We start from the raw sequence: 14,509 nt of genomic DNA on the forward strand, positions 1-14,509 counted from the left end.
TATTATATTCCTATTTGGATAATCTGTTAACTTCTTCAAGCAGGGCACCCAGGACATCAAGAGAGTTCTCCAGTCACCATATATATACAAACCATATAACATATATGAAGTTAAAAGGTTACAATATTAAAATTCATTAGAAGACTACACACAAACCTTAAAAACATAATTGCACTGCATTAAAAGCCCAGACCTAATCCGTTTGTAAACACCTGATGGCACAAAAAGGCTTGACCTGCAAATGGAAGGACAGCAAAGATGGGACCAGCCTGGTGGCCTCTCTAGGGAGGGAGTTCCAAAGTCTGGGAGCAGCCACAAAAAAGGCCCTCTCCCTTGTTCCCATCAAACAAGCCTGAAAAGGTGATGGGATAGAAAGAAGGGCTTATCCAGATAATTTTAGTGTTGTAATGGGTTCATAAAGGGAGATACAGTTCTCCAAATAGCCTGGACCCAACATCTATAGGATTTTATAGGTCAAACCAACACTTTCCATTGTGTGCAGAAATGGGCCAGCAACCAATGGAGCTGTTGCAAGAAAGGAGTTGTGGGCTCCTTGTAGCCTGCCCCAATTAACAACCTGGCTTCAGCTCTTGGGTCAACAGAAGTTTCTGAACCCTTTTCAAAGGCAGTCCCACAATACAGTGCATTACAGTAATCCAAATGGGGTTAACCAAGCCCTCCCTCTACCCACTATCTTGAGGGAGAGGAAGGCAGGCCAGCTCCAACAGGCCTGCCTGGAAGAAGAAAAGCCCTCCACCATCTTGAGGGAGAGGAAGGCAAGCCAGCTCCAACAGGCCTCCGAGGAAGAGCAGATCTGCTGGACCAGGGGTAGGCAACCTTTTTGAGCCGGGGGCCGGGTTGGCGTCCCCCAGACAACGAGGGGGGGGAGGCGAAGCCAAAAAATAAATAATTAAATAATATAGGACAGTATTTTCAAATGTAGGACATGTTTTTTAAAAATGGAGGACATGCAAAAAAAATGATGATTTTTAAAAAATGTTAATCTAAATGCATGTTTCTTAGGCATGATCAAAATGGAGGGCATTTGGGCATTATTCCTAGACAGATGACAGAAATGTACTTCCCTTTCTGGCCAACCCCCCCTCCCCCCATTCCAAACAGCACATTTGGGCATTGAACATGGCTTTACTTAAGATGGCCTCTTGCATATTTCAGAGGCTTATTACATAACCAAACTCTTTGGGTTTCACACTGAACATGGGTTCACATGGCTATGCATATTGAACATGTCAAAGTGGTTTCACAGTTCTTGCACCAAGTGTACTTCTCAGAAGTGTGTACAGTACTTGGTCAAGGGACTTTGGTTTTTTCTTCACTGCGCATGAGTTTGTAAAAATCACAGCAATTTACATTGGCCTTGCCTCAGAGGCTTTCTGATATCAATATCACCATTAAAGAACCAAAAACACACAGAAAAGGCACTTTGGAAAGTCACACTCTCTTGGCTTCAGAAACAGTGCCTACATGCCTCTCAAGCTGACTCATATCATCATCATCATCATCACACTATCACTGTCAAAACAAGGGAGACTTGTTAGCATTAAAAGCACCCAAAACACACAGATATAGGATGGGGACACCTGGCTGAATGAAACTACATGTGAAAGGGATCTAAGAGTCCAAGTTGAACATGACTTCATTTTAGCTGTGATGCGGCAGCTAAAAAGGCCAATGCAATTTTAGGCTGCATCAATAAAAGTATAGTGTCTAGCTCAAGAGAGGTAACAGTGCCACTATATTCTGCTTTGGTCAGGCCCCACCTGGAACACTGTGGCCAGTTCTGGGCACCACAATTCAAAAAGGACATCGAGAAACTGGAGTGTGTCTAAAGGAGGGCGACTAAAATGGTGAAGGGCCTGGAAACCATGTCCTATGAGAAACGTCTTAGGGAGCTGGGGATGTTTAGTCTGGAGAAAAGAAGGTTAAGAGGTGATATGATAGCCCTGTTTAAATATTTGAAAGGATGTCATATTGAGGAGGGAGCAAGCTTGTTTTCTGCTGCTCCAGAGACTAGGACCCGGAACAATGGATGCAAGCTTCAGGAAAAGAGATTCCACCTCAACATTAGGAGGATCTTCCTGACAGTAAGGGCTGTTTGACAGTGGAACACACTCCCTCAGAGTGTAGTGGAGTCTCCTTCATTGGAGGTCTTTAAACAGAGGCTTGATGGCCATCTGTCGAGGATGCTTTGATTAAGAGTTCCTGCATGGCAGGGGGTTGGACTGGATGGCCCTTGTGGTCTCTTCCAACTCTATGATTCTATGATTTTAAAAATAAGCGGAATCTTCCCACTTCAAATTTAACCACAAATGCTTCATATAGAAACAACTTGGAGCCTTCAGATCAATGGTACACCTACATGTAGCCCAGCATATCAACATACTTATGGTTAAATCAGAATACAGCTTCTTCAACAAACATCCCCAGTTGCCCTCTTCTACCAGTGATATCTCCATCATCTCTACCCATGAGAAGGAGGCCCTTAAGAAATTCTATCAACACATCAATCATTTTCACTCAACCATTATATATTCCATTGTACCAATAGTATAAAGATATAAAATGTAAGAATAAAAGACATTAATATAAAAACATATAAGCCTTATGTCAGAAACCAAATAACCTGCATACATATTTATTATTTACATACTTTCAGCTCCCATCCAAAGAAGCAGTCTAAACTCTATTCTCTGAAGTCAAGTCTGTAGTTGTTCCATTCCATCAGACATCCTTAAAACTACAATATAGCCAGCCCTCCATATCTATGGATTTTTAATCTACGGATTCAAGCATCCATGTCTTGAAAATACTGTTAAAATATGTAAATTCCAAAAAGCAAACCTTGTCATTTTATATAAGGGGCACTTTATGTAAGGAACACTGTTTTACATTTTATATAAGGGGCATCATTTAACTTTGCCATGGTACTTGAGCATCCACAGAATTTGGCATCCCAAGAGGTCCTAGAACCAAAACCAACAGATACCAAGGGCCAGCCATACCCAACTGGAGAATAACATGGTTCTGATATCTGGATGACACTTTCACCAATCGAAGACACGGAGAAGAAGATCTGACTGTGTTTCTGAACCATCTGAACAACATCCACCCTAACATCCAATTCACAATAGAAAAAGGAAGGAACATTGTCATTCTTGGATGTCCTATTCATCCACAAACTGAACCAACATTTGGGTCACACAGTATACAGAAAACTTACACACAGAGATAGATACCTGCACAAGAACTCCAACCATCACCCAGGACAATAAAGAAGCACAATAAAAACACTGGTAGACCAGAACAAATAGATCTGTAAACCCCACTTCTTGGAAAATGAATTGAAGCACCTAGACCAGGCTGTACAGGCCAATGGTTATTCCAGCTCAGACATCAGAAGGGCTGCCAGACCCAGAAAGCCCTGAGGAGTGAAGCAACCACCCAAAGGGAAGGTATTTTACCATACATCAAAGGAGTCACAAACAGAATAGGGAAACTGGTAAGGAAACACAACCTCCAAATGGTTTACAAACTGACCAAGAAAATCCAGCAAATGCTTCACTCTGGTCTACAAAGGGACCACCAAATGCAGTGTGCAAAGAAGAATCAAGGAACACCAGAGACACTGCAGACTGGATCAGCCAGAAAATTCAGCAATAGCAGAACATGTTAAACCATCCTGGGCATAAAATGCTGTTTGAAAACACTGAAATTCTGGACCATGCCAACAACTATCAGGTCAGAATGCACAGGGAAGCCATTGAAACCCACAAACACCACTGAAATCTTTTCAACAGGAAAGAAACCCTTAAAGTGAACAAAGTTTGGCTATCAATCCTGAAAAAAAGCAAAATCAGGGCTCAGCAAATGCAAATGAGAAACCACCTAGGACCAGGGACTTTCCCAGCAGACAATGATAACTAATTAAGCAGACACTAATCCTTTTTGCATATGCTCTCACCCTGAGGCCTTGCCATCAACAACAGAAGAATAACAGATTAACATGGAAATCACTGCTCTCTACCAAGGGTCACACACACACCCAACTCTCTTCCACGCCAGCATTCTTTGAAGATGCCAGCCACAGATCCTGGCAAAATGTCAGGAATAAACTCTTCTAGAACATGGTTACATAGCCTGAAAACCCACAAAAAACTATAAAATTAAACCACTTTCTAGGTCTGGTAATCTGTGAGTACAGCTCTCCACAGTTGCTTTTTGGATAAAATAAGGTGTTGCAGCCTTCGGATGGGTCCAAAGTCAAACTCTCCAGCTGATAAATGACACTGGCTAGAGTGTTGAAGCAGACAACAGCTTGTTTGGAGAGGAACGGCACACCCAGAATGCTTTTATGCAACATATGTCAATTTGTTGTTGTTGTGTGCCTTCAAGTTGTTTCCGACTCTCAACAGAGTCCTGTAAATGCCTATATATCAGTATGTTCTACTTGGGAGTGGGCAAGAAGAGGCCGAAGTGCAGAACTGCAGTTGTTGCACTGCAACTCCCGACATTCTTCCCATTGGCTTTGTCTGCTAGGGTTGATGGGATATGTAGTCCAGAGACCTCAAGAGGGCTGCACTTTGCTCACCCACGGTTTCGGATCACAGCTTTAGTGCAATCCCAAGACTGTCTAATAGGTTCCGTGGGACTTGCTCCCAGAAATGTGTACAAACCTTGCAGCTTAAAATAGCCAGAAAAGAGAAATGCAGAGCAGTGACCTGGTCACTTAACTCCTCTGCCCACCTTGCTGTATATCCTTGGAAGATGATCAGAAACAGGTAGGAAGCAAAGAGGGTGGAGTGGGGAGACACAGGAAGCAACTGCTGCAATTTTCGGAGGCATAGCCAGTTCACTTAACACAGCAACTGCACAGAGGCCTACATAGAGCTCCTGTGCACATGGAGGCAGGGATCGAGAGAAGTAGTAATACCGCTCTATTCCACTTCGGTAAGGCCTCACCTGGAATACTGCGTCCAATTCTGGGCACTACAATTCAAAAAGGGCATTGACAAGCTGGAGCATAATATGATGAATGGTCTGGAAAACATGCCTCATGAGCAGAGACTTTGGACTTTATCACATGGAGGCAAATTGGAGGCAAACTGGTCAAATCCCAATAAAGTCGGGTCATCCTGAGCACAAGGCCACCTCCAAGCCAGGGTAAACCAGATGTGATAGCCGCAAAGGAGGACAAGGCACCATAAAACGGAGGACGTGATCAAACTAAAACCTCAAAACACTCCTAGAAACCTAAACTCATGATGCTTCTTAGCCATGCTTCAAATGGAGGACAGATGTTAGAAATGGAGGGTGTGTCCTGGAAAAGGAAGTGAGGTGACCACAAACGAGGACAAGGCACCACAAAATGGAGGACATGATCAGACTAAAAAGCTCAAAACACTCCTAGAAACCTACACGCATGATGCTTCTTAGCCATGCTGGAAATGGAGGACCTTTTGGGAATCCCTAATGAGGGGAAGGCAGAAATGGAGGACGCGTCCGGGAAAAGGAGGGTTCAAACACTCCTGGAAGCCTGAAACTCATGCTGCTGCTTCTTGAAGGCGTTTTGGAGACCCCTATTGAGGAGGAGGAGGCTGCGATGTAGGACGCGTCCGGGAAAAGGAGGGCGTTGTGTTCCTACCTGGGGAAGCTCTCCCTGAGCCTCCTGAGGCTCTGCCTGGTGGGCGGCCCTTGGGCGGCGGAGCGGGCGACCTCCTCGTACTGGGCTCTGCTCATCGGCATGGCTCCCTCCCTGGCTGGGGCTAAGTCGGACACTCCCTTCCCTTCCCTTCCCTTCCCAGGCACTAAGAATAACAAGAGGGATATAAACAGGTTTAATGGACATAGGCGTTTGAATTAAGCCCCGGCCCCGTTCGCGCCGGGAAGCCAGAGCTGCTCATGGGCTCCTCCTCCTCCTCCTCCTCAGGAAAAGGAGGAGACTCCGCTTCGCTGGTTGGACAGAACGACTAGAGACAGAGAAAGGCCGCCTCTGAAGAGCAGCAGCGCTATGCTTTCGTAGAGCTGCTTTTCCACCTCAGCTGCCTCCTGTTGCATTCTGGGACTTGCAGTCCAAAGAAGCGGGCGTTCAGAACTCTCAGCCACGGAGCTCTTAGGCCTCGCTGGACTACAAGCCCCAAAGTGCAGCAGGAGGCAGCCAGAGCAGCCAAAGTTCAGCCAGGCCTAAGAGCTCCCTGGCTGGAAATTCTAAACGCCCCCCTCTTTAAACTGCAAGTCCCAGAATGCAACAGGAGGCAGCCAAAGCAGTCAAAGTGGAATAGCAGCGCTATAAGAGGGGAGTGTGGTAATGAGGCTGGTCTCTCTGCCTCCAACTGAGGGAAACTGGCGCCTCTCAGCCTCCATCTTGCCACACTCAGTAGTGCTGCTGTGGCTGCCTCCTGTTGCATTCTGGGGTTTGTAGTTCAGTGAGGCCCAAGAGCTCTCTGCTGAGGATTCTTCCTGACGTTTCGCCAGCATCAGTGGCTGGCATCTTCAGAGAATGCTTTGCCTGGAAAAAGCTGGGTGTATAGATGTCACTCTTTAGATTTCAGTGTTTTCAGGACATTTTAGCAGGTCTTGAGGCAGCAGAGGGAACTCAGTTTGTTTGGCTCAACAACATTTCTGTAGGAATAAACATACATGGGGATACCTGAAGGTTACCCTGCCTTTAATCACAGAACATAGTAACTCCCATATCTTTTGGGATTCTCTTCAGAGACCATCTCCAAAATCAAAGTGGGGTGAATTACAGGCAAAGTCTGCATTGATAGACCAGTTTGCCTGAAGGGTGATTATTAAGCAGAGTGGAATTGACTTCTGAGTAATATTGAGTTTTTTCTAGTTGGGTTTCATCTTCGTAAGCACACAGAATTTTTAAGATGGTTGAAAATACTGAAAGTTAGAAAGTCTGAAAAACCAAAGGATCCAATTTTAATTATTTTTGCATATAAGGGTTAATGTCTCACCCTGCTACAGCTTACACACCACTCAGGCCCTTTCACACTACATATCTATAGTGCAATGACTCCACTTTAACTGTTATGGAGGAATCCTATGAAATCCTGGATTGATAGTTTGGTGTGACACTAAAGCTCTCTAATTGAGAATTCTATGTGCCCAACCATAAACTGCAAATCCCAGGACTCCAGAGGTTGGAACAATAGCAATTACAGTGGTGCCTCGGGTTACGAAAGTAATTCGTTCCGCGGCCGCTTTCGTAACCCGAAAAGCCTTCGTAAGCCGAATTGCCATAGGCGCTAATGGGGAAAAGCCGCGATTCCGTGTAAAATAGCGCCGAAAAGCACCAAAAGTTTTTTCGTAACCTGAAAAAACATTCGTAACCCGGAACAATAATTCCCTATGGGATTTTTTCGTATCCCGAAAATTTCGTAACCTGGGTATTTCGTATCCCGAGGTACCACTGTACTTTTAAAGGGCTTCAGTTCACAATTAAAATACAAGTATGCCTCAGGCGCGTTCCAGGCACGCCAATAGTACGTGCTCAGCACGTACTATGGTTACAAAAGGGCATCCTTTCAGGACACCCTAACTCTAGTACATGCCGAGCACGTATAAAATGGAGGCACCCATTCTACATGGGCGCCGCCATTTTGACGTAGCAGACGCTTAGTGTCTGCACGTTGCGGTGCAGAAATGATGCTGCAAGTGTACCATTGGTGCCTTGCGGCATCATTACCACGTCGCAAAAAGAACCTGCTTTTTGCGGGTTCTTTTTGCGGCGCCAAGGAATCACGCGGTTTGTCTGCTGCGGTTCCCTGGCACAGCAAACACCGGCGCCGGCAGACCGCCCTTTTGGGCGGTCTGAAAAGCACCTCAGTTAACAAACTAGATGGGTGCTTGGGCTTTAACAGAAACTAGTATCAGGCTGAAAAAAACATGGAAAGAAAAGGGATAGATTCCCACACCACCCAAAAATAAATAATTTCAAGATGTTTCAGCAAACCTTTTATTCAAAACTAACATTATGCACATGTGAAATGAAACAACCAGGTGAAGTAAGCTATACGTAAACAAAAGCATTTTGAATCTTCTAGAGACCACTTGAATGCTTCTTTCAAAATGCATTCTGGAAAGGTATTTTTCTTTCTTTCAACAGCCCCCACTTTTCTTATGATCCCCACTTTATGGTGAAACTTATAGATCTATGCTTTTTCAACATGTCAGGGTAGCCAGTGAGACAGGATAATCTGCTTTCCCTTCTTCTTTCTGTTTTGCACTTCAGATATAAGTGAATCTGACAGGACTTTTTTTTTTTACCTTCCCTGTTGTATGTAAGCACACAGAGCCATAGCAGGATCACCTAGACTAGAATTCTTTAAAACAGCATTAAAGACCAGTCTCTTCTGGCAGGCTTATCCTGATGGTTTTTAAATTGTGGATTTTAAATAATGGAACTTTAAATGTGGATTATTTTAATATGTGTGCATCATATTTGTCCTTTTAAACTGGTGTGTGTTTAACTGATGTGTTTTAACTGATGTTATATATTTAATTGTTCTTCCCTGCCTTGATCCATGGAGAGAGGCAAGTAAGAAAATCATCATTATCATCATCATCATCATCCAAGGTCAAGCATTATTGCATCATTTACTGCAGTCACACTGCAACCAAATGGTAAAAGTCTGCCTGTCTCCAGCTCTCCTTCACCATACTTGCAATGCAAATACAGCAACAAAAACAAAAAACAAACACAAAAACCTGAAACCTTTCAGCTAGACAGAAGACAAGAAAAGAGGGTTGGTAGGCTGAGCTCCAGTAAAAAAGACTTTGTAAAAAGGAGCTTTGTGAGAGCCATTGTTAACAGAGGTATGCTTGTATTCCATAAAATATTCCATAAAAATAACGGCAAGGAGAAATAGAGCAGATTGCCCATTAAATCAAGAACCTGCCAAAACAGAAGTTTGCCGTCCATAAGTGAGGCTGCCAAAAGAGTCTCATGGGGCAGATAATTCCATATTTTGAGCACATCTAATGAGAATCTTGCTTTTTTTTGTCTTGATCAAATAAACTTCCATCACAGTTATGGCAAAAGGGTGTCTTCATCAGATCTTAGAATGTGGGCAGGCTGTATGAAAGGATAGAAATGGGAAGGAGACCATGTGTGCTCTTTGGAAGTGCTTTAATCTAAAAGACCTTGACTTGGGCTTGCTTTAGAATTTTAGGCCTAGTATTAAAGACCAGATTAAATAATCCATGATCAGATCTCTCCATTGATTTTAGCTCATACCAGCTCTGAAGGGATCATGACTTGGGCTCCTGGAGTTCAATAGGGCTCGACCATACGCAATATTTGCCTTATGCGGGGAGTGTTGTTGGTGGTTTTCCAGAACGGATCCCCTGTGTAAGGAAAGGATACACTAGTAAATAGGACAGTTAGAGTGAAAGGATGCAGTGTTGCCTGACTTCTTTACCAATTGGAAACCATTCTGTTTCTCCATGTTTTCTTCTGACAGTAGCATCTTGTCCTGTATACACATTCCTCATCAGGAATGTGTTGGCACTCCCATGTCTTTAAGGTTGGTTCCATGTTCTTTTATGATCTATGCAGCCAGAGGTTTTGCTATAATCTATAATGCACGTACTGATTTTATTTTGGAGCTCCTTGGTGCACTCTCATTAGCAAATATGTTTGCAATGTGGTCTCTACTGCCTTTTCCTTTCCTGAACCCTGCTTCAAGCTTGGATTTCTCTCTATGTATGATATGATTGCAGTACATTGATGATTATTATCAGGGTAAGGACTGTAGTTAAGGTTTCATATAAAGTTTCTGTATTGCATGATAACTGCAATGTGTCCTCTCCCTGAATGCGGTAAGCCTAGTGACAACCAGTATATGTTACTTCTGCTTCTCCGTAGGGTAGTCTACACATAAGTGTATTATGTGAATTGCTGTGGATTTCTGTGCATTCACATTGAAACTTAATTGTCTTCACTTCTCCTGTGCCAATTTGCATTTATTTGAATTCAGTGTCCACATACAATGTCATTGCAATGTTATTGCCAACTGGCCATTGCACATTATTATTATTCTTTTAGCTGTTAGTCAAGGATGCTGACATATGCACTTCCGCTACTGTTGTTGCATATTTCCGCTGGTGTCATCTTTGCCGCACACTTTAGCCTTATCTCAGAGGCAATTTTTTCAAAAACTTCAGTCCTCCAGCAGCACTTCAAGAGCTGCTGTTGCACCTCCTCTTTACCCTACAAGACAATGAGGTCCAGTGTCTCCTGATTCTTCCAGGAAGTATTTCTGCCACCTTTACATTTGTTGTGATCTCTAGACTTCAGCCATTGTTGTTTATGCCAATGAAAAACATTCAAAAAAGGAATGCGCTGTTGAAAGCCCAGGAGAATTAGCAAGCCCTATACACACCTAGCTAAAACAAACAATCAAGCTGTTACAACAGCTGTTGGGTCTGAAAAGCTTTTTAAAAAGCTGTTGGTTAACAAAAAAGAAAAAAAGAATTGAAAAAAAGTTTATGAGCACCTCAGCACATAGGCACCAAAGTGCACACATGCTCAAAAATGTCACAACTACCAATTCACAAACAGACACTTGGAAAATTGAATTTCCTGGTGGGAAGCAATCACGTGATGGTCTGTTCCACCCATCCATCCTCCCTCTGCTGAAAATGAGCAGACATGCGAAGGGATGCAAATCAGATTGCCACACATTCAATTATGAGCAATAATGTACATCTTCATAGATATTCTGGTAAAAACCACAATTCCTTTTGCTGCAGAGTATATGGAGGTTTTTGGGGTGTGTGTGTGTGCAAAAAGCCCAAATTCCTCCAAATTTGAATTGCATTCTATTCAAATCGAATGAGGAGTGTTTTCATTGTAGAGAAAAATCCTGTGTCATGGTTCACCAATGATATGGAATATTTTTGACCAGATGCATTATGTTGGCTGGGAGAAAAATATCCCAGTGGCAAAATGAATCTATTTGTTAGGATATTTTTGTTAGTCCTTCCTTTTTTTATGCTATTCTTTGATCTGTAAAAGAAAAGGTATACATGACAAATGACTGAACCTTAGGGACATTGTTTATTTGGACATACTGGTGAAATTGCTTACAACTGTTCAGGTAGCAATGCAATAGAATGTCTACACTAAATGTGAAATTATGGGTTCTATAGCAAAATTGGGTCCAAAATGTCCCAGCCTGTTGCATTAAGATCAAAGTAATTGAAAGTCAGTTTTAATTACTTTTAAGAAATGGGAAAATAAAAGATTTTTAAAAAGCAAGTTAGTGGTCACTATCTCCTTTGGAGGGGCTTAGAACTATAGTTGTAGTTACTTTTTAAAAAGTAACTTTCCAACCTTTCATATTGGAAAAAATGGGCATCTCTTCCTTTCTGTCTCAGGTGACTATCTATATATCTTTATTCTCAGTAGTAAACATGCACAGCAATGACAAAAAAGCTTTTTTAAAGCAGAAATAGATAGATAGATTTCATTTTCCTTTGATCTGATTTTCTTTAATATTAGAAGATGGGATGGAAAAAAGTCCTTTTTGGTATTCTATCCATTTAAAACCCCACAAGGGTATAATTTTCTTGGGCTACAGAAAGGATCATTTTCCCCTTTCTTGCCAAAGATTAGAATTACCACTTTTGCCTGAAATGGAGGTTTCTTAATAATTACCTGCTTCTTCCCTGCTACTACTCTTTTAGAAACAAATAAATCATACTCTTTTTAAAAGAAAAAAAAGGGACTTACTTTTGTAGTTTTTGTTGCAGAATAATTTCCACTGAAAGTGATTTTTCTTCTTCTTTTAAATAGCTAATACTGTTCACTTTTAAACTGTGGGATTCTCTTCATCTCTTTGGCTTGGGTTTCAAAAAATGCCCTCACAATGTTTCATATACAGCTGGAATACAGAAAACCATGTATGCCAAATTGCCAAATGAAAGCTGAATGTGGCCACATGATGTATTTATTAAGAGCTTTGTAGGAGATGTTTTTTATATTCTTTTAGAACTTTAGACCTGATTGTCATGACCCTTTTTGTATAGTACCATTATGCATTCTACCCACTATTCCCAGGGAATTTTTGCCTTAGTAAATTCATTCTTGTTCTAAAGAATAACTACATAAGGCATTCAAAGACATAGTCATGTTAGTCTGAAAAATCAGTATGCCAAGAAATCTTGCCGCACCTTTGAAACTAACTGAAAGATAGAAGTTGATAGCATGAGCTTTTATAGACTTGATTGTACTTCATCAGATGCATTTGGACAAAAGGCACAAGAATGTTTCCTGTTTTCTTGTTTGTCCCATTTTCCATTCCTCCACTTTTAAGCAAAAATTTCTTTAATGAAAATCATCTAATTTACAAAGAAAATAATAGAAAATAGTCTGAAGACATATCGTATACCTATGTTGTTGCCCAGAATCCAAGAATGTTACTCCATTAGCATATGTACCATTCTGTCAATAGAATTAAATTTCTGTCCAGTACTGCCAACCTTTTTTGTTCACTAACATTCCTCACTATTTTACCGCACAGTTCTATGTGTTTAACCATTCGCAAATTCCATTCCTTCACATAAGTCTGAATAAAGGTAGCTTTTTGTAATAAAACCATATAGAAAGATACCTTGATTACAGAATAGCTTAAAAACTCACTGAGAATGAGAATAAAACAAGGATTGCAGAGAGGGTTGGACGATTGAATTTGTTAACCCTTTAGAAAGTATGTATGTCCTCAATTTAAATTAGACTTTTTCTTCAAGGTTTTGTGAAGTGAACTCCAGTCCACAAAAAGGTGAGCCCTTATCTTAGAGTTTTCAGGGTGCCACAGTGTCTACAATAGGAATTTATTTGTAATCTTGACCATATCATAGAAGTAAGAGAATGATTACAGTGATCATACTGCAATGATGTAGAAGTATTTGGTTTGTGGCTCATGCCACTGCTTTCCCCTTTAGATGATTTTACTCACCTTATTGCTTACAATCTACTTTCTTACTTACCATTTCAGTGTCTTGACACAAAATGTTGGTATGCTTCCAGTTAACATAGTAATAACTATCTGTAACTGGGCTAATAAACACCTCCCCAGGATATAGTTATTACCTCGTAAACAACAAGCCCTTGCAATTTATCATTTAATTGCCATCCGTCTGCAGTAAAAAAAAAAAAAAGCAATTGTATTTTTTTAAATCCCCAGTTTTTTAGCATCAATTGGGGGGGGGGGGGAATCAGAAAGTAACTGTTAATAAGTTCTATCGAGTGGATCATATGTTATTATTAAATGTTAACTGGCTTTCCATTGACAGCTAACGCACCTTTCTATTTTGCTTTTGAGATTATATAATTACTTTGTACCAGAATAAAAAGAAGTCTACACCAAAGGTGGAACAATAGTATGGAGCACAATGTCAACACAAAGAGGCAGCTACTCTTTATTCAAAGCCAATAGTTTTTATGCGAACAGAAATCATTAAGACTAATCTAATCATGCACTGTATTAACATATCCATTATATCAACCTTCTTCAAACATAGAGATTTTATTCCAGCATAAATCAATTCTTGAAGTCATTGTATTGATACATTATATTCCATATAAAGACAATTGTTTTCCATTTAGCTAAATGTAAAAGGGATCTTGTCCCTGTTTAATATGTACGTGTGTCCCCACCACCACCACCATAACATAGTTATTTGTATGTATGTATATATGTGTGTGTGTGTGTGTGTATATATATATATATATATATATATATATGATGTTAAATATAAAATAATGCAACATACCTCCATATCATGAACGTGACATTGGTTTGTGTAAGAAGCATGTCTAGAATGCAAAGGACATCAGAACCAAAGTCATATATGGCTATGGTTTTAAATTAGGAAAGAGGTTTTCTCCAAGGTTTACAAATATAAGGGGAAAACTGGTGAGGTGTGACTGATCATCAGTCTTCCTGCACTGAATAAAGTTAATAACTACAGTGCATTCCATCTGATCGTTACTGGCTTCACCTGTGCAATATGAGAATGAACATCCAGAGACCTGAATTAAGAAGAGTGGACATTTTACACTATCAAAATGGCACTATATGGCATTTGGGCACAGTCTTTAGAGTATTTTATACCCAGCTGCTTCAGAAAGAGGTGAGACAGCAATGCACTCTCCATTAACCTAACAGCCATTTGGCTTCTCCTTTTCGCAACTGTCTCTTACAATAGCTTTTCCATATGTTCATTGTGTAAAAACTGATTCCCCTTTTGCTTACTTTCTTCTTCCCTTGTCCCCCTCCCTTCTGTAAAAACACATAATTCAATTTGATGTCTGGCAACTTTGCATATTCATATTTCAGTACTTAAATCAGGGCCAGCTCTACCATTAAACACAGTAAGGTGGCTGCTTCAGGCTGCAGATGCTGGAAGGCAGCAATAGCAGCCTTTGGCTGTTTCTTGTAAGCTCCCCTGTTGGAAAGCAAGAGTTCAGTATGCC

At 41.1% G+C, this 14,509-nt stretch overlaps 1 protein-coding gene across 3 annotated transcripts in view; it reads right to left on the reverse strand.

The window, feature by feature from the left end:
* Nucleotides 1-5,937, reverse strand: part of CDIN1 (CDAN1 interacting nuclease 1) — a 172,736-nt gene extending 166,799 nt beyond the window's left edge. For 2 of the 3 annotated variants that reach the window (XR_006101537.1, XR_006101536.1), the window contains exon 1: nt 5,663-5,937. Coding sequence is in view for 1 of the 3 variants with exons in the window: in XM_042446448.1 (XP_042302382.1) it covers nt 5,663-5,763 (101 nt within the window). In the remaining 2 variants the exon portion in view is untranslated. The remainder of the gene's footprint in view (nt 1-5,662) is intronic. The other variant, XM_042446448.1, reaches the window with a different exon arrangement.
* Nucleotides 5,938-14,509: the final 8,572 nt, after the last annotated feature.

The sequence above is a fragment of the Sceloporus undulatus genome, chromosome 1 (assembly GCF_019175285.1).
Source record: "Sceloporus undulatus isolate JIND9_A2432 ecotype Alabama chromosome 1, SceUnd_v1.1, whole genome shotgun sequence".
Classification (NCBI taxonomy): Eukaryota; Metazoa; Chordata; class Lepidosauria; order Squamata; family Phrynosomatidae; genus Sceloporus; species Sceloporus undulatus.